The following is a 17,458-nucleotide window of genomic DNA, read 5'->3' as shown; positions in this document are numbered from 1 at the left end:
AAATGAATTCCAAATCTGTCAAGACAGTTCTTGCCTACATTTCTTGTTACAATTGTTACAAGGAGTTGGAATTATTTTACATTGCATGTCTTCTGTGTTGAAAGGAAATTTAGTACCAAAATATATAGTTGAAAACAAAATTACATCTCTATCATTTCAATGTCTGCAAGCCTAAGATTTTTAGTTTCTTATTAATTAAAATATTTTTGTAATGTGCTGATGAGGTTTTCCCCATAATTATTCCTCTTGTATTATTCTTGAAAAAAAACTTGTGAAAAATACCTGTGTGTGTTTCTTTCTCCTTCTAAAAAAAATTATCACCCCTTATTTCTCTTTTATAGTCATGTGCTTTGTGATATCAAAATGAGAAATGGATCTGACATATTATTCATTTGTTTGTTAGGTTGTAGACTGACAAAATTTCACACATGTTAGATTCAGTTTTTTCCATCTCTTTTAAAGTCCTTTTTCCATCATTAAATATCAAATTTGATCTGATATTCAAACATTTTTGATAATTTATTACCAGCCCAGAAGTGAGGCAGAAAGTAGCTGAAAGTAGAGACAAAGTAGACAAAGGGAATAATGAGCACAGTTTGCTGAATGATGTTAAATGCGTCCTTCTCAATGTAGTCTGACTTCATCTGACAAGTACACATTCAACGAGTATTGTTTTGTCAAGCAAATACAATGAAAAATTATTTCTCCACATTTTCCTATGACAATTGCAACCTTAAAATGCAGACATGGTTTCACAGCCTAAATAACAAATATATTTAAAAATTATTTAATATATCAGTGGTGTCAAAAATATTGGCATTCATTACTCAAGTAGAAGTATAGATACTAGGGTTTAAAAATACTTTTGTAGAAGTTGAAGTATCAACTCAAGCTTTTTACTCAAGTAAAAGTGTAAAAGTACTGGTTTGAAAAACTACTTAAAGTATAAAAGTAAAAGTAATGTAAGGAAAAAAAATGCCACTAAGAACAAAAGCTTAGGCCGCACCACAGGGGCATATTGTGCACTACCCCATCTCCTCAAACAAAAACATTTTTCTAAAGGCCATAATGACTATAATGTTATATTAAAATGTTCATGTTGAAAAATTTGGGATGCACTAGGCTACCTGTTTCAGCCGCATATGTGCCCATTGAAAATGAATGCATTTTAGTACAATGCAAATACATTAAAGAGCTAGAGATATGATGACTAGTTGCCTATAAGTATTGTTATGGTGCAAAAAGTCAAACTTCAGAGGCATGTCATCAATAACCTTTAATGGAATGTAAATGTACATCCAAGCTTAGCTGCAGGAATCTGCGAAGGCAATGGACAAGAACATTAGTGCAGGCTTAGTAACAATTACACTTGTATGGTTGTCTATTTACAATAAACATTATAGTGCTGTCAAAATGAATGATTAATTACAAGTGATTAATCAAAAAAAAAAAAAAAAAACTCATAATCCTGATACCTTCTTGATTGATAGCTTCTTGTATTCAGTACATATGTCTGCTATGTCCAGTGTTCGGGGGGTAACAAGTTACAAAGTTGGTAAAGCCTATCACAACATTGTCAATCGCGTCGTCAATCACAAACGATAATTTATTAAAACGTCTCGCTACCAAACTACCTACAGTAGCTTAATTTGTGGAGGACGAAGAGAAAGCACCCATTTGGTAAATGAGCCAGTGAGAAATAATAACTTTTAAGTAGGGTCCAGAGCCTTTTCGATACTTTTAAAACGTTACCGGTGCCTAAACGGTGCCTGAACCGATACTTTAAAAAAAAGAACCTAAAAAAAACTATGGATAACTTTAAAGAACATTACAAATATTTAAAATAAATCCATAGCTTTCACCTTGGATGCTCTCATTTCTCAAGTTGTGCTTCCTTTACTCTAAGGCTAATAAATGTATTTCACAATCTGGGTCCTTATTTAATACAAAACCACACATAATGTTTCTACTGTATCTCTGTCACTCACTCTGATATTTAGTTAAGATGAGTGCTGTCTGTCACTGTCTTAAATCAGTTCTGTGAATGACTTTATGGTCATTCTTTATAAAGTAGCAACAATGTCGTTTTTAAAATACAGTACTGTGCAAAAGTCTTATGGAAAAGAAAAAATAGTATTTTCACCCCAGAAAAGGGTTTTAAGCCAGTTATTTATATCTTTTGCTGTAGTGTGTCTGTAGGAAATATCAGTTTGCCATTAATTTGAATAAGAATCTAGTGCGATTTTGAATGCACAAGCAGTTTGACAATGGCAAAATGAATGTTTGGAAATGTAAACTGATATTTTCTACTGACACACTACACCAAATATATAAATAGCCAAACACCATTCTTTTAAGAAAATACTAATGTGCCTAAGACTTTTGCACAGTAGCCAGTGTATGTATAAAGTATGTATGATTAAATGAAGTATATTTAAATAAGTGTAATTAAAGTATGTGTTCGTTTATATGTGTTAAGGGCTAGATTTTCGCTGGAGGATACGGCTGTGATGAGCGGTGACAAGCGAAAACGTCTCCGGTTACTGTCGTAACCTCGGTTCCCTGAGAGACGGGAACGAGACATGGTGTTAACGCCTTGGGGACTCCCTTCCTTCCTAACCTACCTGAAATCCTATTGCACAACGCCAGTGAAGTTGCAACTCTCACTGGCCAATGCCAGTCAAGGCGGCAAATGTGGGCGGGGCCTCACCACTATATATTGTGCCGTGTTGGCGGCATAACCTCAGAATCTTCCGACTGAATTGACAGTACAGCAGATTCGAGCGGTGAACACGGTGGCCTACGCCATGTCTCGTTCCCGTCTCTCAGGGAACCTAGGTTACGACAGTAACCGGAGACGTTCCCTCTCGAGAACGGTCTCTCGACATGGCGTTAACGCCTTGGGGACTGTATAGAACAACGCCGTGGGAACAGTGAATAAAAAGGCTCAGCCTCGGCGGAGCAATCATAAATAATTCTTGTATACACTAAAGTAAATCCCCAGCCAATCAGATACGACCCTGCGACATGCGACCAATCAGGTTACTTAAAAATCATGTCTGAAAGAGACGCAGCCCCATCGCTATACAAATATGACACAGTCCTGTGAACTCACATACAAGCGTATAGCAAAACAGTGCAACAACCATAGAAGGAAATGTTGGGCACACATAGGGAATGACCGTATGAGGCGTTACAGTCTGAACCTCTCCCTACAGGACCTGGTCGAAACCACCAGCGCCGTCAAGCGGCTAGTGGTTGCAGGAAAACCACAGGTTGTACTCACCGATAGGACCTGTGAGGCTAATGACTGCACGTCCAAGTTGTAGAATCTGGCGAAGGTATTCTGCGAAGACTATCCAGCCGCCATACAAATATCTTTGATAGAAACTCCCTTAGTCCACAACCCACGAGGAGGCGACAGCCCTTGTCGAATGGGCTCGAACACCAATAGGACATTCCATACCACGGCTAGAATATGCCAAGGCAATAGCGTCGACCACCAAATGTGACAGCCGTTGCTTAGAGACAGGCTGTCCTCTGGTGCTGCCTCCGAAGCATACAAACAGCTGCTCGGATTGCCGAAACGCAGCCGTGTGGTTGACATAGAGTCGTAAAGCCCTCACCGGACACAACACCTGACTCGGGGTGCTGTCCAATGAAGTCTCCGATTCTGGAGAGAAGGCAGAAAGAGCCACCACTTGCGCTCTAAATGGTGTCGAGAGCGATTTAGGCACATAGCCAAATTTTGGCTTGAGCGTGACATTACAATCACCTGGTCCAAACTGCATACAGTCCGCATTCACAGAGAGCGCTTGCAAATCCCCCACGTGCTTGCATGAAGCAAGGGCGAGCAGCAGCACGGTTTTAAGCGTGAGCTCCTTCCAGCCGACAGACTGAAGTGGCTCGAATGGCGGGAGGGCTAGCGCTCCCAGCACCAGAGCCAGATCCCAGGATGGCATTGTAGGGGGGCGGGAGGGTTTTAGTCTTCTCGCGCCTCTCAAAAATCTGATCACTAGATCGTGTTTCCCAACTGAGCGCCCGTCAACAGCAGCGTGAAAAGCTGAGATGGCTGCAACGTAAACCTTAAGCGTAGAGGGCATACTGGTACCATGCACCAGTATACCTGGGCATACAGGTCCCGACCATTCGATTCACACCATCTCTCAAAGACTGTCCATTTACAAGCGTACAGGCGTCTCGTAGAAGGGGCTCGTGCCTCCGTAATCGTGTACATCACGCGGTGAGACATCGAACCCGGGTTTACAGGTTCCCGCACACCATCCACACCTGAAGTTTCCACCATTCTGGGTTGGGGTGCCATATCGAGCCATCTGCCTGAGACAGGAGATCTCGTCTCAGCGGGATTGGCCACGGGGGAGCCGTTAGTATTTCTAGAAGATCGGGAAACCACGGCCTGTTCGGCCAGTATGGAGCGACTAATATCACTGACGCTTTCTCCTTTCCGATTTTGTGCAGCACTTGTGACAAAATCTTTAGCGGGGGGAATGCATACAGACGGGCATTCAGCAACGACATTGTGAGTGCATCCCCGCCCAGGGGAGAGCGCGACAGCGAGAAGAACAGAGGGCAATGCGTGTTCTCCTCTGTCGCGAACAGGTCCACCTCCGCTTTCCCAGGGTTCAGTCTCCATTCTCCGTGAGGAATCCCGTTCCTTGAAAGCATGTCCGCGCCACTGTTCAGGCATCCCGGAACGTGCGCTGCTCGAATGGAGAGCAGATGGTGATCGGCCCACAGCAAAAGGCGTGCTGCCTGACTGTACAGGGCTTTCGAGTGTACTCCGCCCTGGCGGTTTATGTACGATACCACCGTCATGTTGTCTGTGCGAATCAACACGTGGTGCCCCCTGATTTGCATCATAAAACTCTGAAAGGCCAAAGAAACCGCTCTCAGCTCGAGGCGATTTATGTGCCACGTTTTCTCCGACTCTGTCCAGTGGCCCGAGGCCGGTAAGCCATCGCAGTGGGCTCCCCAGCCCGCCGTCAACGCATCCGTCGTGACCACTTTCCGCCGCGTGACCAGACCCATCTGGACACCGCGCTGGTACAAGTTGGGGTTCTGCCATGGCCTAGCCCGAACGGCATCACCATGAACTGATATGCTATGCCTTCGAACGCAAATCTCAGAAAGCACCTGTGACGAGGGGCGATCTGGATATGAAAATATGCGTCTTTCAGGTCCACCGAAACAAACCAATCTCCGGGTCGAATCTGTGCCAGTATCTGCTTTAGCGTTGTCATTTTGAAAGCGCGTTTGTGCAACGCACGGTTGATGGGTCTCAGGTCTAATATTGGACGGAGACCACCACCTTTTTTGGGAACGACAAAGTACCGGCTGTAAAACCCGCTCTCTCTCTCGCTCGGCGGGACCACTTCTATTGCGCGTTTCGCGAGGAGATTGAGAATTTCTTGCCTCAGAACCAGCTCGTTGTGAGTCGGAACCGTCGAAACTGAAGCGTGTAGCCATTCTCTATGACGTTCCGCAACCAAATCGAAATGCCCGGAGTGGATCGCCATGCGCTCGCAAAAAACACAGAGTGCGAAGCGCCTCGCCCTCTGCATTCTGAACGACGCTGCTGTGTACCGGGGTCGTTGTCAGAAAACTCAAGGGACGAGTGGGAGCGATGTGTGTTAGGGAGGGTCGTGCTTCGCCGATCAGCGGGGAGCGCGAGTCTCCTGTCGAATGATTGAATGACACGCACGTGCGTGTGTTGGAGATGTCGAGAGCAAGCCGCGGCTGCGGAGGTCCGATACCTGACACCTGGGCGTGAGCCTTGCCAAATACACAGGGAAGCTGTGAGCCCGGTTCTATTGATGGTTTCATGGCTGTTTGTAAGGCCGTTATCATTGGGGGAAGAGAAAAATGCTCTTTTTGTGAGGGTGTCACAGACTTTATTGCATTTTGAACATACACAACACAGACATTCTCGTAGTCGCCTGCAACCGCCAAGGGGACTTCGTAAGAATATCTTAGACGCTTCGCAGCAGGCCCACCGCTCAGCGCTGTCCTCCCCCGCGCCCTCTCATCAGGAACGAGGTTATTGATCCGACGGAGGAGCTCCCCCGGGACGGTTCCCGCCTTTCTTGAAGCCGTGACGCCTTTCCTTCGGTGTCCTCTGCCACAGAGTTTTGGCGCGAACAGACGGCTCAGGATCTGGTGCTGATGCAGTGGAAGCAGCGGGGGGTCGCTTCGACGGCAGGTTGGAAGCCGATGAGGATCTACTGCGCGCAGAAGGCTGTGCTGCAGCCCTAGAGCGTTTCTGTGCCTCCGAGAAACGCTCCATGATAGCCTCGACTGCATCTCCAAATAGGCCAGATGTAGATACAGGAGCGTTGAGCAGCGCCCTCCTGTCCGCATCCTTCAGCTCAGTGAGAGTAAGCCACAGGTGCCGGTGGAGCACAACCATGTAGCCCATGCTCCGCCTGATCGCCTGGGCCGTCTTCTTTGTGGCTTTGAGTGCGAAATCCGTTGCTGTGCGTAAATCTTTAAACGCCTCTGGATCCGCCCCGCCCTCGTCCAGGGATTTCAGAAGCTGTGCCTGAAAAACTTGGAGCACTGCCATCGTGTGCAGAGCAGAAATTGCTTCTCCTGATGCCGCATACGCTTTGTCCGCTACATGTGCGGTCAAACGACAGGGCCTTGACGGCAGCGTAGCACCTGTCTTCAGAGAAGCAGAGGAGGGGCAGAGGTGCGCAGCGATGGATTCCTCGACGGGCGGAATGCGTGTATATCCACTAGCTTCCGCTCCATCGACTTTGGTGAAAATTTCCGACCCACCTGCGTGAGTGCGTACCGATTGGGGCGCAGCCCACGCCTTAGCGACCTCGTTATGCAGGTCTGGGAGGAATGGGGCTCGTTTCCTCGGAGCAGCAGCTCGGCGGCCCAAGTAAAGGAACCAAGACTCCAGCTTGCTCTTAACTGGTTCGTCGGGGGATTCCCACTCTAAGCCTAGACCACTCATGGCCTTAGTGAGAATCCGGACGAGTTCATCCTGGAATGCAGCGTGTCCCTCCACTTCAGAGCGCTCCTCCGGAGAGCGTGCCCAGTCCTTCTTGGACGTCGTTAGGGACAGCGCCTCGTCAAAATCGTTGTCCCCCACTGCACCGAATGAAATAATCTCTGCTGCTCCAGCGGCAGGTTGAATTGATTTATCTGGATAGGTTTTTTTTTTTTTTTTTTTTGAATGATGACAAGCCGGAATGAAAACAAGCCGAAATGAAATAGCAGTAACAAAGCAATTTAGAAAGTACAGATACTTGCGTGAAAATGTAAGGAGTAGAAGTAAAAAGGCTGAAAAATAATTACTCAAGTAAAGTATAGATACCTGTCACGGTTGGTAAACCGTGATCTCTGGGTTTTGCACTTTGTGGTGAAGTCTGTGTGATTCGCGTCTGCAATGGTTAGTTTGTGGGCGTCTACGTTAATTGTCATCAGCAGCAGCTGTCACTCATTACACACTCCCTTTATATTGGCTTGTCTCACGTCTTGTGTTTGTGCGAACGTTGTTTAATGTCGGTAACCCTGTCTTTTGCTTCTGTGTCGTTTGCGTTTGGATGTCCGTTTCTTTCCCCGGAACCTCATCCACTCTCTGCACTTTTACTCAGCATCAGACTTACCTTCGGCTCTATTCCCCGCAGTTCCTGTGCCATCCTCTCCTGCTGCCTTCTCACCATCATCATCTGGATTACTCACCGTCTCCCCACCATCTTGGATTGTCGTCTTCCCAGCATTGTCTTTGTACTCTTGTTTGTTTGTCTAATTCTCATTAAATTGTTAACTCGCACTTGTTTCCAGCTCCTCCTTCACCCAGTCGTCACAATACCCCAAATTTCTACTTAAGTACAGTAACGAAGTATTTGTACTTCGTTACTTGACACCTCTGATATAGAGAGCATTAAGAAAATAATAAAAGACAAAGAAGCAGAGCCTTCAGAGTACAATTTTTATTTCAATATTCAAGCAAAACACACTGATTACTAAAATTATTAGATGAGCTGAGTATTAGATACAATAATCAGCTTTGTTGTTTTTGGGTGTGAATTTATTAACTAACACCAGGTTAAACATGTCCCTTAGTAAAGCCTCTATCTCACAGCCTGGGATTTCTTTCATGTCCACCAAGTCTGAGTCCTCTTTAAATGTGACCTTGCTGTATGTCCAACCAAACAGAGCTCTGAAGCCTGTGGGTGTCTGAAGGGAGCCCTTACGAAAATTAACCATGGTTTTACTATAAATAAAACCAAAAAACCATGGTTACTATAGTTTAACCATGGTAACCACAAATTAACCATGGTTTTGCCAAATTAACCATAGTTTAACCATGGTATTTGTAGTAAATCTGTGGTTATACAAATGGTAGTCAACACGCCAAAAAACCATGGGTTACCACAGTTTTACTATAATAAAACCATGGTTATTTTTCGTAAGGGAGCAAATGGATTTGAGCACGAACAGAGAGTCTGGACTAGTCTGCAGGTAATCTGACATCTCTCGGAAATTATCTGCATTACGGGGTGTTAATGTGAAGGAGTATAATGTTTTGGTGAGCCGTTTATCAATGAGGCTGGAATTAGCAAAGGTCTTATCTTGGACCAATTGCTTCCTGTTGGTCTTCTCCAAAACCCACTGCAGCCCATTATTTATGAGGCGGAATACACCTGAAGGCTGCGGCTGGTCTTTACCTGAGATCTCCTTCAGGACCCATGAGAACAAGAGGTTGTTTTCACAACACCAGCCTCCCCGATTGCTCTTGACTATTTTATCATAGATGATTTGCAGGTCCATAGTGTTCTTCTCGCCAGAATGGATGCTGAGGTTCTCAAATGGAATATTCATAACATGCAGCTTGTGGATGGTGAACAAATTGTCCAGGTCGGCTTTGTCATATTGGCCAGTAAACCCAATCCTGTTCAAGTACTCTTTCAGGTCCATTATATCCCTACAAGCAACAATGTACAAAGTTTTTACATAAATGTCTAGTTATTTTAAATGGTTATACAGTATATGAAAATATAATTTCAGGACTTACAAGCATGTTGAAGTATGTTAAATAGTATGGCTCAAAGTCCAGGAAATACATTACATAACTACTTTTTTAAAATACTTGTAATCAGACTACAGTTACTTTTTTATGGATTACATGATTACATATTATTTACACAATGGTAATAAATTGTTCACAATTCTCCTAAATTTCCTTTTTTTTTTTTAAAAACATTTATATTTTTTCCTAATAAACCCGCCGCTTACATACATTCGTGATTCTTTGAGTTTTTCCGGCAGAGAGGTGGGAGGGGTGTCAGAATCATGTTCAGAATAAATCAACAGCAACGCAGCCTTTAATCACTGGGTGTTCAGACATCATTTCATTTTTAAAGAAAGACACGAGAAAAATGTCACTGTTCAGTGTAAGCTCTGCCTACCACAGATTAATTTGCTGTCCACAGAAACCTTTGACCTAGCAAACTTATTGCTGGGAATTTTATGTTCTTCAATATATTTTTTGTAATGTTGATTTTTCTTCATTGTTACTACCTTATGCACTTCAAGGCCCATCCATACGGAGACGCGTTTCGCTGTATACGCATACATTTGTATTATATAGGTGTTTCTTCCACACGGATCCGGCGTTATGGGAGAGTGAAGCCAATATTTTTTGAAACCGGGTCCCAGATTGGATAAATTTGAAAAAATAAACTTGTCCCAAATGGCACACTCCGGACTTGTGGACTTCCTCAGAGTCCACACTTTGGTAACGTCATGTAGTGCAGACCTATAGGGCCTGTGGCGAGATTCCACGAGGGCGCATTGAGAGTTATTTTTGGGACAGACTCGATCGTCATGCCAGAAATAATGGTCTGGTCTGGTTGCTTTTGCTTATGCCACCTGGGCATTAGACAATATATACACGCTTATTTAAATAATGTATACAGTTGTAATAATACATAATGTTGCATTTGAACTAAGATTACAATTTTAACACATAATAAACATGTGCATGAGTTTCAGATGAATTTACAGGTTTAAATATAAATACTAGGTTTACATATGACTCAGTAAAGCCCTGACATTCGGTTCTATTTATTTAATAAATCATAATGCGATCATATTATTCAACGCGAAATTATTATGTTTGAGATATCAACCACTGGTAGATGACCATAATGTTTGTATAAACTGTAGGTAACAACTGGTAAAATGTACACCTAGGTCATAAACACCATAATGATACCTACACTTAAATATTTTCTTCTCAGCCATGTCATCAATTGCTCTTGAGCGAAATCTCCTCCCATCCGTTGTCTGATTGGCATTTCGCAAGGATTCCTGGGAAGTGTGCGGAGCCTGCATCTATGCGGGCTTCATGAAAGACTGCTTCAAGGGTACAAAGGGGGCGCTGCTGAGCACACTTCAGACAGGTAAAAATCCATAGACCCTGTCCCAAGTGGCACACTCCGGACTTGTGGAGTTCCTCAGAGTCCACACTTTAGAGGTAGCCTAATTCACACAAGCTCTCTCTCTCTTTCGCTCTCTCTCACTGTGTGTCTCTGTCTCTCTCACTCTCTTTCTAATAACCTAATTAATAACTGCATTGAAATACTATAAAAAGCTCAAGCCTCCATTACCAGCTTTAAAAGGACGTTTTAGAACTAGCAAAAGAGGCATTGGATTCAAAGGCCAACAATTAAACAGCTCGTCGTCAGTTATTCCTTACATACGGTACATATTTAGAAAATATTTACATGTATATACATTTATTTATTTATGTTATATATACAGTACACACTCATATATTATGTAAACAACATTATTTTAGTGTTTTGGATGCAATTAATCGAGAAAAAGTCTTTGACAACACTAATATATACACAAACCCGATTCCAAAAAAGTTGGGACACTGTACAAACTCTGAGTAAAAAAGGAATGGAATAATTTACAAATCTCATAAACTTAATGTTTTATTCACAATAGAATATAGATAACATATCAAATGTTGAAAGTGAGACATTTTGAAATGTCATGCCAAATATTGGCTCATTTTGGATTTCATGAGAGCTACACATTCCAAAAAAGTTGGCACAGGTAGCAATAGGAGGCCGGAAAAATTAAATGTACTGTAGATATAAGGAACAGCTGGAGGAGCGAATTGAAACTTATTCAATTCGCAACATGATTGGGTATAAAAAGAGCCTCTCAGAGTTCCAGTGTCTCTCAGAAGTCAAGATGGGCAGAGGATCACCAATTCCCCCAATGCTGCGGCGAAAAATAGTGGAGCAATATCAGAAAGGAGTTTCTCAGAGAAAAATTGCAAAGAGTTTGAAGTTATCATCATCTACAGTCCATAATATCATCCAAAGATTCAGTGAATCTGGAACAATCTCTGTGCATAAGGGTCAACCATACTGGATGCCCGTGATCTTCGGGCCCTTAAGCCTGGAACACAACAAGCCGACGCCGACGAACTAGCGCTGATGAAAGCCAACTGTGTTGTCGCCTCGCGTCGGGGTAAAAAGCTCCACTTGAACACACGAGAGAACTACTGCCGACTGTTAGGTAGAATGCTCGTTCTGCGCCTACATGTAAATGAGACAACTGTCTATTTCTGCAGATATATTCGTCATTCATAAAGGGAAACTGACGCTGCCGGCTGAAGTTATACAAACCGTAAACAAAGCAGCGCGTGCTTACTGTTTTGAATATTAATCCTGCTAAACACTTTCTTTATTCCACTCCTCTCGTGTTAATATTGAAATATTCACCAAGGAACAATCAGGTAAGATGACATATCATTAGAACAGCCTCTATCTGTACCGTTTTGACTTTTGCTCGCTGTTTTGCTGTTATTCTCGTCCACTGACTCGTTCACTAAGCTGAACAGCCAATCAGAGTTCCCTCTTTCACAGATGACCCGACGCCGATTCAACATGTCGAATCGGCAGAAGAAAAGCCGACGAGGACCAATTTCAGCCGACGGTGCGGAACACACTGAAGAAACTTAACACAAAAACTGCCCGACGGCCGACCGTCGGCTTGGTGTTCCAGGCATTAGACGGCACTGCATTACATACAGGAATGCTACTGTAATGGAAATCACAACATGGTCTCAGGAATACTCCCAGAAAACATTGTCAGTGAACACAATCCACCAAGCCATTCGCTGTTGCCGACTAAAACTCTATAGGTAAAAAAAGAAGCCATATTTAATCATGATCCTGAAGCGCAGGCATTTTCTCCGGGCCAAGGCTCATTCAAAATGGACTGTGGCAAAGTGGAAGACTGTTCTGTGGTCAGATGGATCAAAATTTGAAGTTTTTTATTGGAAAACTGGGATGCCATGTTATCCGGACTAAAGAGGACAAGGACAACCCAAGTTGTTATCAGTGCTCAGTTCAGAAGCCTGCATCTCTGATGGAATGGGGTTGCATGAGTGCTTGTGGCATGGGCAGCTTACACATCTGGAAAGGCACCATCAATGCTGAAAGGTATATCCAACATATGCTCCCATCCAGATGTCGTCTCTTTCAGGGGAGACCTTGCATTTCCCAACATGACAATGCCAGACCACACACTGCATCAATTACAACATCATGGCTGTGTAGAAGAAGGATCCGGGTACTGAAATGGCCAGTCTGCAGTCCAGATCTTTCACCCATAGAAAACATTTGGCGCATCATAAAGAGGAAGATGGGACACAGAAGACCTACGAGAGTTGAGCAACTAGAAGCCTGTATTAGACAAGAATGGGACAACATTCCTAATCATAAACTTGAGCAACTTGTCTCCTCAGTCCTCAGACGTTTGCAGACTGTTATAAAAAGAAAAGGGGATGCCACACAGTGGTAAACATGTCCTTGTCCCAACTTTTTTGAGATGTGTTGATGCCATGAAATTTAAAATCAACTTATTTTTGCCTTAAAATTATAAATTTTCTCAGTTTAAACATTTGATATGTCATTTATGTTATATTCTAAATATAACATAAGTGTTATAAAACTCCCAACTACATATATATTATATATATATATATATATATATATATATATATATATATATATATATATATATATATTTGTCATGCAGGTAATTTAGTTTTAAGCTCTGTTTTGAGACATAGCGGTGTGAATTCAACTTAACTGGCAAAAGTGTCCCAAAAATACAACTGTCAATAAAAGATTCTTTAGAGTCAAAAAAAAATCTTACCATTAAGACGAATCCTGTGAGAGCTGAAGGAAGCACAATAGTCAGAAAGAATATCTGCAAAATGAGGGGACCGAATAACATATCCTTGAACCACAGAGTAATACATTATCTATAAATGATAAACAAAGGGCAAAATCCACAAAGGCTGAACATTTCTGTACGACTCAACACACAGCATTCGTTAACACTGCTTTCCAAAGTGTTGTTTCACAGAAGAGCCTTACTGGTGCTGAACATTGAAACCAATGCTTATCTGTGTGTTTCATTTGCAAACCATAACATAACATGCTTCCTGTGTTGTGACTGTTGATCAAATGAGTTTGGCAGATACAGTATGACCTAATCTTTTGTGTGGGGTAATGTCTCTAGTAGAACTGGCTGAGAATATTGTTTCTTAGATTTCCTGCCTGGCTCTCTCTCTCTCTCCAGGTTACTGATTTGCATAATGTCCCATTGTTAAATTCATCACAATTTTTTTTCTACTTTAAATATTTTCAAATTGCTGTGAAACATAATGTCATGCAAACCCATGATAAGTTTTTTTATCACCCCTTATTTCTCTTTTATGTGCTTTGTGAAATGAACATGAGAAATGGATCTGACATCATATAATTTATTTGTTTGTTAGGTTGTAGACTGACAACATTTCACACATATGTTAGATTCAGTTTTTCCATCTCTTTTTACGTCCTCTTTCCATCATTAAATATCAAGTTTGATCTGATATTCAAACATTTATTATTACCAGTCCAGGAGTGAGACAGAATATACAAGACAAGAGCTGAAGTAGACAAAGGGAATAATGAGCACAGTATGCTGAATGATGTTAAATGCGTCCTTCTCAATGTACTGTAGTCTGACTTCAAGTACAATTTCAAATTCAACGAGTATTTTTATGTCAAGCAAATACAATGGAATACTATTTCTCAACATTGTCATATTACATTTGCAACCTTAAAATGCAGACTTGGTTTCACAGCCTAAATAACAAAAATATAAAAAAAATATTAAATATATATATAGAGAGCATTAACAAACTAATAAAAAACAAAGAAGCAGAGCCTTCAGAGTACAATTTTTATTTCAATATTCAAGCAAAACACACTGATTACTAAAATTATTAGATGAGCTGAGTACTAGATACAATAATCAGCTTTGTTGTTTTTGGGTGTGAATTTATTAACTAACACCAGGTTAAACTTGTCCCTTAGTAAAGCCTCTATCTCACAGCCTGGGATTTCTTTCATGTCCACCAAGTCTGAGTCCTCTTTAAATGTGACCTCGCTGTATGTCCAACCAATCAGAGCTCTGAAGCCTGTGGGTGTCTGAAGGGAGCAAATGGATTTGAGCACGAACAGAGAGTCTGGACTAGTCTGCAGGTAATCTGACATCTCTCGGAAATGATCTGCATCACGGGGTGTTAATGTGAAGGAGTATAATGATTTTGTGAGCCGTTTATCAATGAGGCTGGAATTAGTAAAGGTCTTATCTTGGACCAATTGCTTCCTGTTGGTCTTCTCCAAAACCCACTGCAGCCCATTATTTATGAGGCGGAATACACCTGAAGGCTGCGGCTGGTCTTTACCTGAGATCAACTCTAAGGGATGCCAGATTTGGGATGACACTCCAAAGCTTACATCTGCAATGTACTGCTTCCCATCAATCTCCACCAGATTGATGAGATGACAGTCCATGGAGAGGTACTCCTGTTTCAGTGAGTTGAACACTTTGGAGCCTAGCATGGTGAATTTGTATCCCATCTCCTTCAGGACCCATGAGAACAAGAGGTTGTTTTCACAACACCAGCCTCCCCGATTGCTCTTGACTATTTTATCATAGATGATTTGCAGGTCCATAGTGTTCTTCTCGCCAGAATGGATGCTGAGGTTCTCAAATGGAATATTCATAACATGCAGCTTGTGGATGGTGAACAAATTGTCTAGGTCGGCTTTGTCATATTGGCCAGTAAACCCAATCCTGTTCAAGTATTCTTTCAGGTCCATTATATCCCTACAAGCAACAATGTACAAAGTTTTAACATAAATGTCTAGTCATTTTAAATGGTTATACAGTATATGAAAATATAATATTGAAGTCTATGGGCAGCCAAGCATTCTCGGTTTCAGCACCACGTCTATGGAATGCTCTATCACTGGAAATTAGAGACTCTCCAACATTAGACTGTTTTAAGAATTCTTTAAAGACACATCTTTTTAGAGCTGTTTACTGTAATTGAATGTGATTGTAATTGATTTTTATTGAATTTTATTATTGATGTTCTATTTTTATACTGTAGCGCTTTGAATCTAAGAAAAGCATGTTAGAAATAAAATGTATTATTATTATTATTATTATTTTAATTTCAGGACTCACAAGCATGTTAAAGTATGTTAAATAGTGTGGCTTAAGGAAATATTTTTTTAATGTTATAATCACATGTAATCTTGCAAATGCTATTATATATTTAAAGAAGCAAGATAATATTTTTAAATCTTAAACTACATTTCAGATTAATGAAATTCTTTATTTAAATGTACATCTAAATAAACATAAATCTGGATATTTTAAGTATCTAAAATGGATAAAAATATTATAACAAAAATCTATATCAGTTTATGTTTTGCCTTGTTGTATATATTCAAAATAATGTTATGACCATGACAGACGTTTGCCTTCGCTTCTGTCGCTAATAAATGTCTGGATTCTCCCTTTGGTCTTTGGGACTGAGAATTGAAAATCAATTTTTCCCAGAAATATGTTGAAATGTGGACTCATCTGTACAGCACATATTTTCTTTTTGACATCATCTGACATCATCATCATATTTTCTTTTTGAGCTCATCCGAGATGAGCTCTGGCCCAGAGAACCCGCGCAGTATCACAGCATAGCTTTCTAGAAATACTCCTGCTTACTGTTAACTTTTTAAAAACATTTAAATGTGGATATTCTACAACCTTTTCAAATTTATTTCGCTTCTGTCCCAACTGGAATGTGTTGCAGCCGTCAAAAACAAAATTTGTTCATATTTATAAAATGTGAAAAAGTGAAAACTTTGGAAATCTTTCTTTTGTACTTATGTCAATTGAATAACTGAATTGAATTGAATAATGAGTTAAAGAGAATTAACAAATCTCAGATTCTTGATTTTACTGCACTTTACAAAACATCCTAACTTGTCTGGAATTGGGGTTGTATGTATATATCATATCATATATATATATTAGAGCTGTAAAACAATTAATTGCATCCAAAAATAAAACTTTTTGTTTACATAAATGTATGTGTACTGTGTTTATTTATAATGTATATATAAATACACACACATACAGTACATATTTAGAAAATATTTACATGTGTATACATTTATATATTTATATTATATTTTATATCATATATAAATATATTTAATCTACATAACATCTTTTTCTTAATAATATGTATGCATGTGTTTGAATTTATATAAACAATATACAGTACACAATCAAATATAATGTAAACAACATTATTTTAGTATTTTGGATGTGATTAATCAAAAAAAATCTTTTGACAGCACTAATATATATCTATTTTGATATAGTATATATTTGCGATACATGTAATTTAGAATTTCAAAAATCTTACCGTTAAGACGAATCCTGTGACAGCCGAAGGAAGCACAATAGTCAGAAAGAATATCTGCAAAATGAAGGGACTGGATAACACACCCTTGAACCACAGAGTAATAAATTAACTATGAATGATAAACAAAGGGCAAAATCCACAAAGTCTGAATATTTCTGTACGACTCAACACACAGCATTCATTACTACTGCTTTTCAAAGTGTTGTTTCTCAGAAGAGCCTTACTTGTGATGAACACTGCAACCAATGCTTCTCTATTTATTTAATTTTCAAACCATAACAGAACATGCTTCCTGTCTTGTGACTGTTGCTTAAATGAGTTTGGCAGATACAGTATGACCTAATCTTTTTCTTAGATTTCCTGCCTTGCTTTTTCCTCAGGCTACTGATTGGCATAATGTCCAAATGTTAAAACAGAATGTCATGCAAACCCATGATAACTAATTAAGAAATTTATATTAAGGCACTTATGAACAACATAACTTGAACTACAACTTGGGTAGAAGTACAATAATAATAGGGATAAACTCAGGAGCCTTTTCTTTATTGTTTTACAACATTCTCAAGTGGTCAATGTTTAAGATGTAAATATATTATGTAAACAACATTCTTTTTG

General features: G+C 40.7%; 2 protein-coding genes across 4 annotated transcripts in view; both read right to left on the bottom strand.

The window, feature by feature from the left end:
• Window positions 1-7,909: 7,909 nt before the first annotated feature.
• LOC132112945 (arylamine N-acetyltransferase, pineal gland isozyme NAT-3-like) lies at window positions 7,910-13,365 on the bottom strand. The gene is made up of 3 exons (XM_059520711.1): window positions 13,222-13,365; window positions 8,452-8,959; window positions 7,910-8,223 (listed from the first exon to the last, which is right to left on the bottom strand). Exons 2-3 carry the CDS (start codon window positions 8,950-8,952, stop codon window positions 8,023-8,025), a joined length of 702 nt encoding a protein of 233 aa, XP_059376694.1. The 5' UTR covers window positions 8,953-8,959; window positions 13,222-13,365; the 3' UTR covers window positions 7,910-8,022.
• Window positions 13,366-14,287: 922 nt separating this feature from the next.
• Window positions 14,288-17,458, bottom strand: part of zgc:103601 (Arylamine N-acetyltransferase, pineal gland isozyme NAT-10) — a 149,025-nt gene continuing 145,854 nt past the window's right edge. For 2 of the 3 annotated variants that reach the window (XM_059532218.1, XM_059532236.1), the window contains exon 2: window positions 14,288-15,231. In XM_059532218.1, the coding sequence (XP_059388201.1) occupies window positions 14,358-15,231 (874 nt within the window). In that variant the 3' untranslated portion in view covers window positions 14,288-14,357. Of the gene's footprint in view, window positions 15,232-16,843; window positions 17,051-17,458 lie in introns of those variants that run through there. The other variant, XM_059532228.1, reaches the window with a different exon arrangement.

The sequence above is a fragment of the Carassius carassius genome, chromosome 3 (assembly GCF_963082965.1).
Source record: "Carassius carassius chromosome 3, fCarCar2.1, whole genome shotgun sequence".
Lineage (NCBI taxonomy): Eukaryota > Metazoa > Chordata > Actinopteri > Cypriniformes > Cyprinidae > Carassius > Carassius carassius.
This window is presented reverse-complemented; position numbering and strand designations above follow the sequence as displayed.

Excerpts from the sequence above, each read along its gene's own strand:
- LOC132112945 (XM_059520711.1), bottom strand. The coding sequence starts at position 8,952 with ATGGACCTGAAAGAGTACTTGAACAGGATTGGGTTTACTGGCCAATAT. Across the intron at positions 8,224-8,451 it reads TCGTGCTCAAATCCATTTGC|GGCTCCCTTCAGACACCCAC; the intron begins TCCCTTACGAAA and ends AATTTTCGTAAG.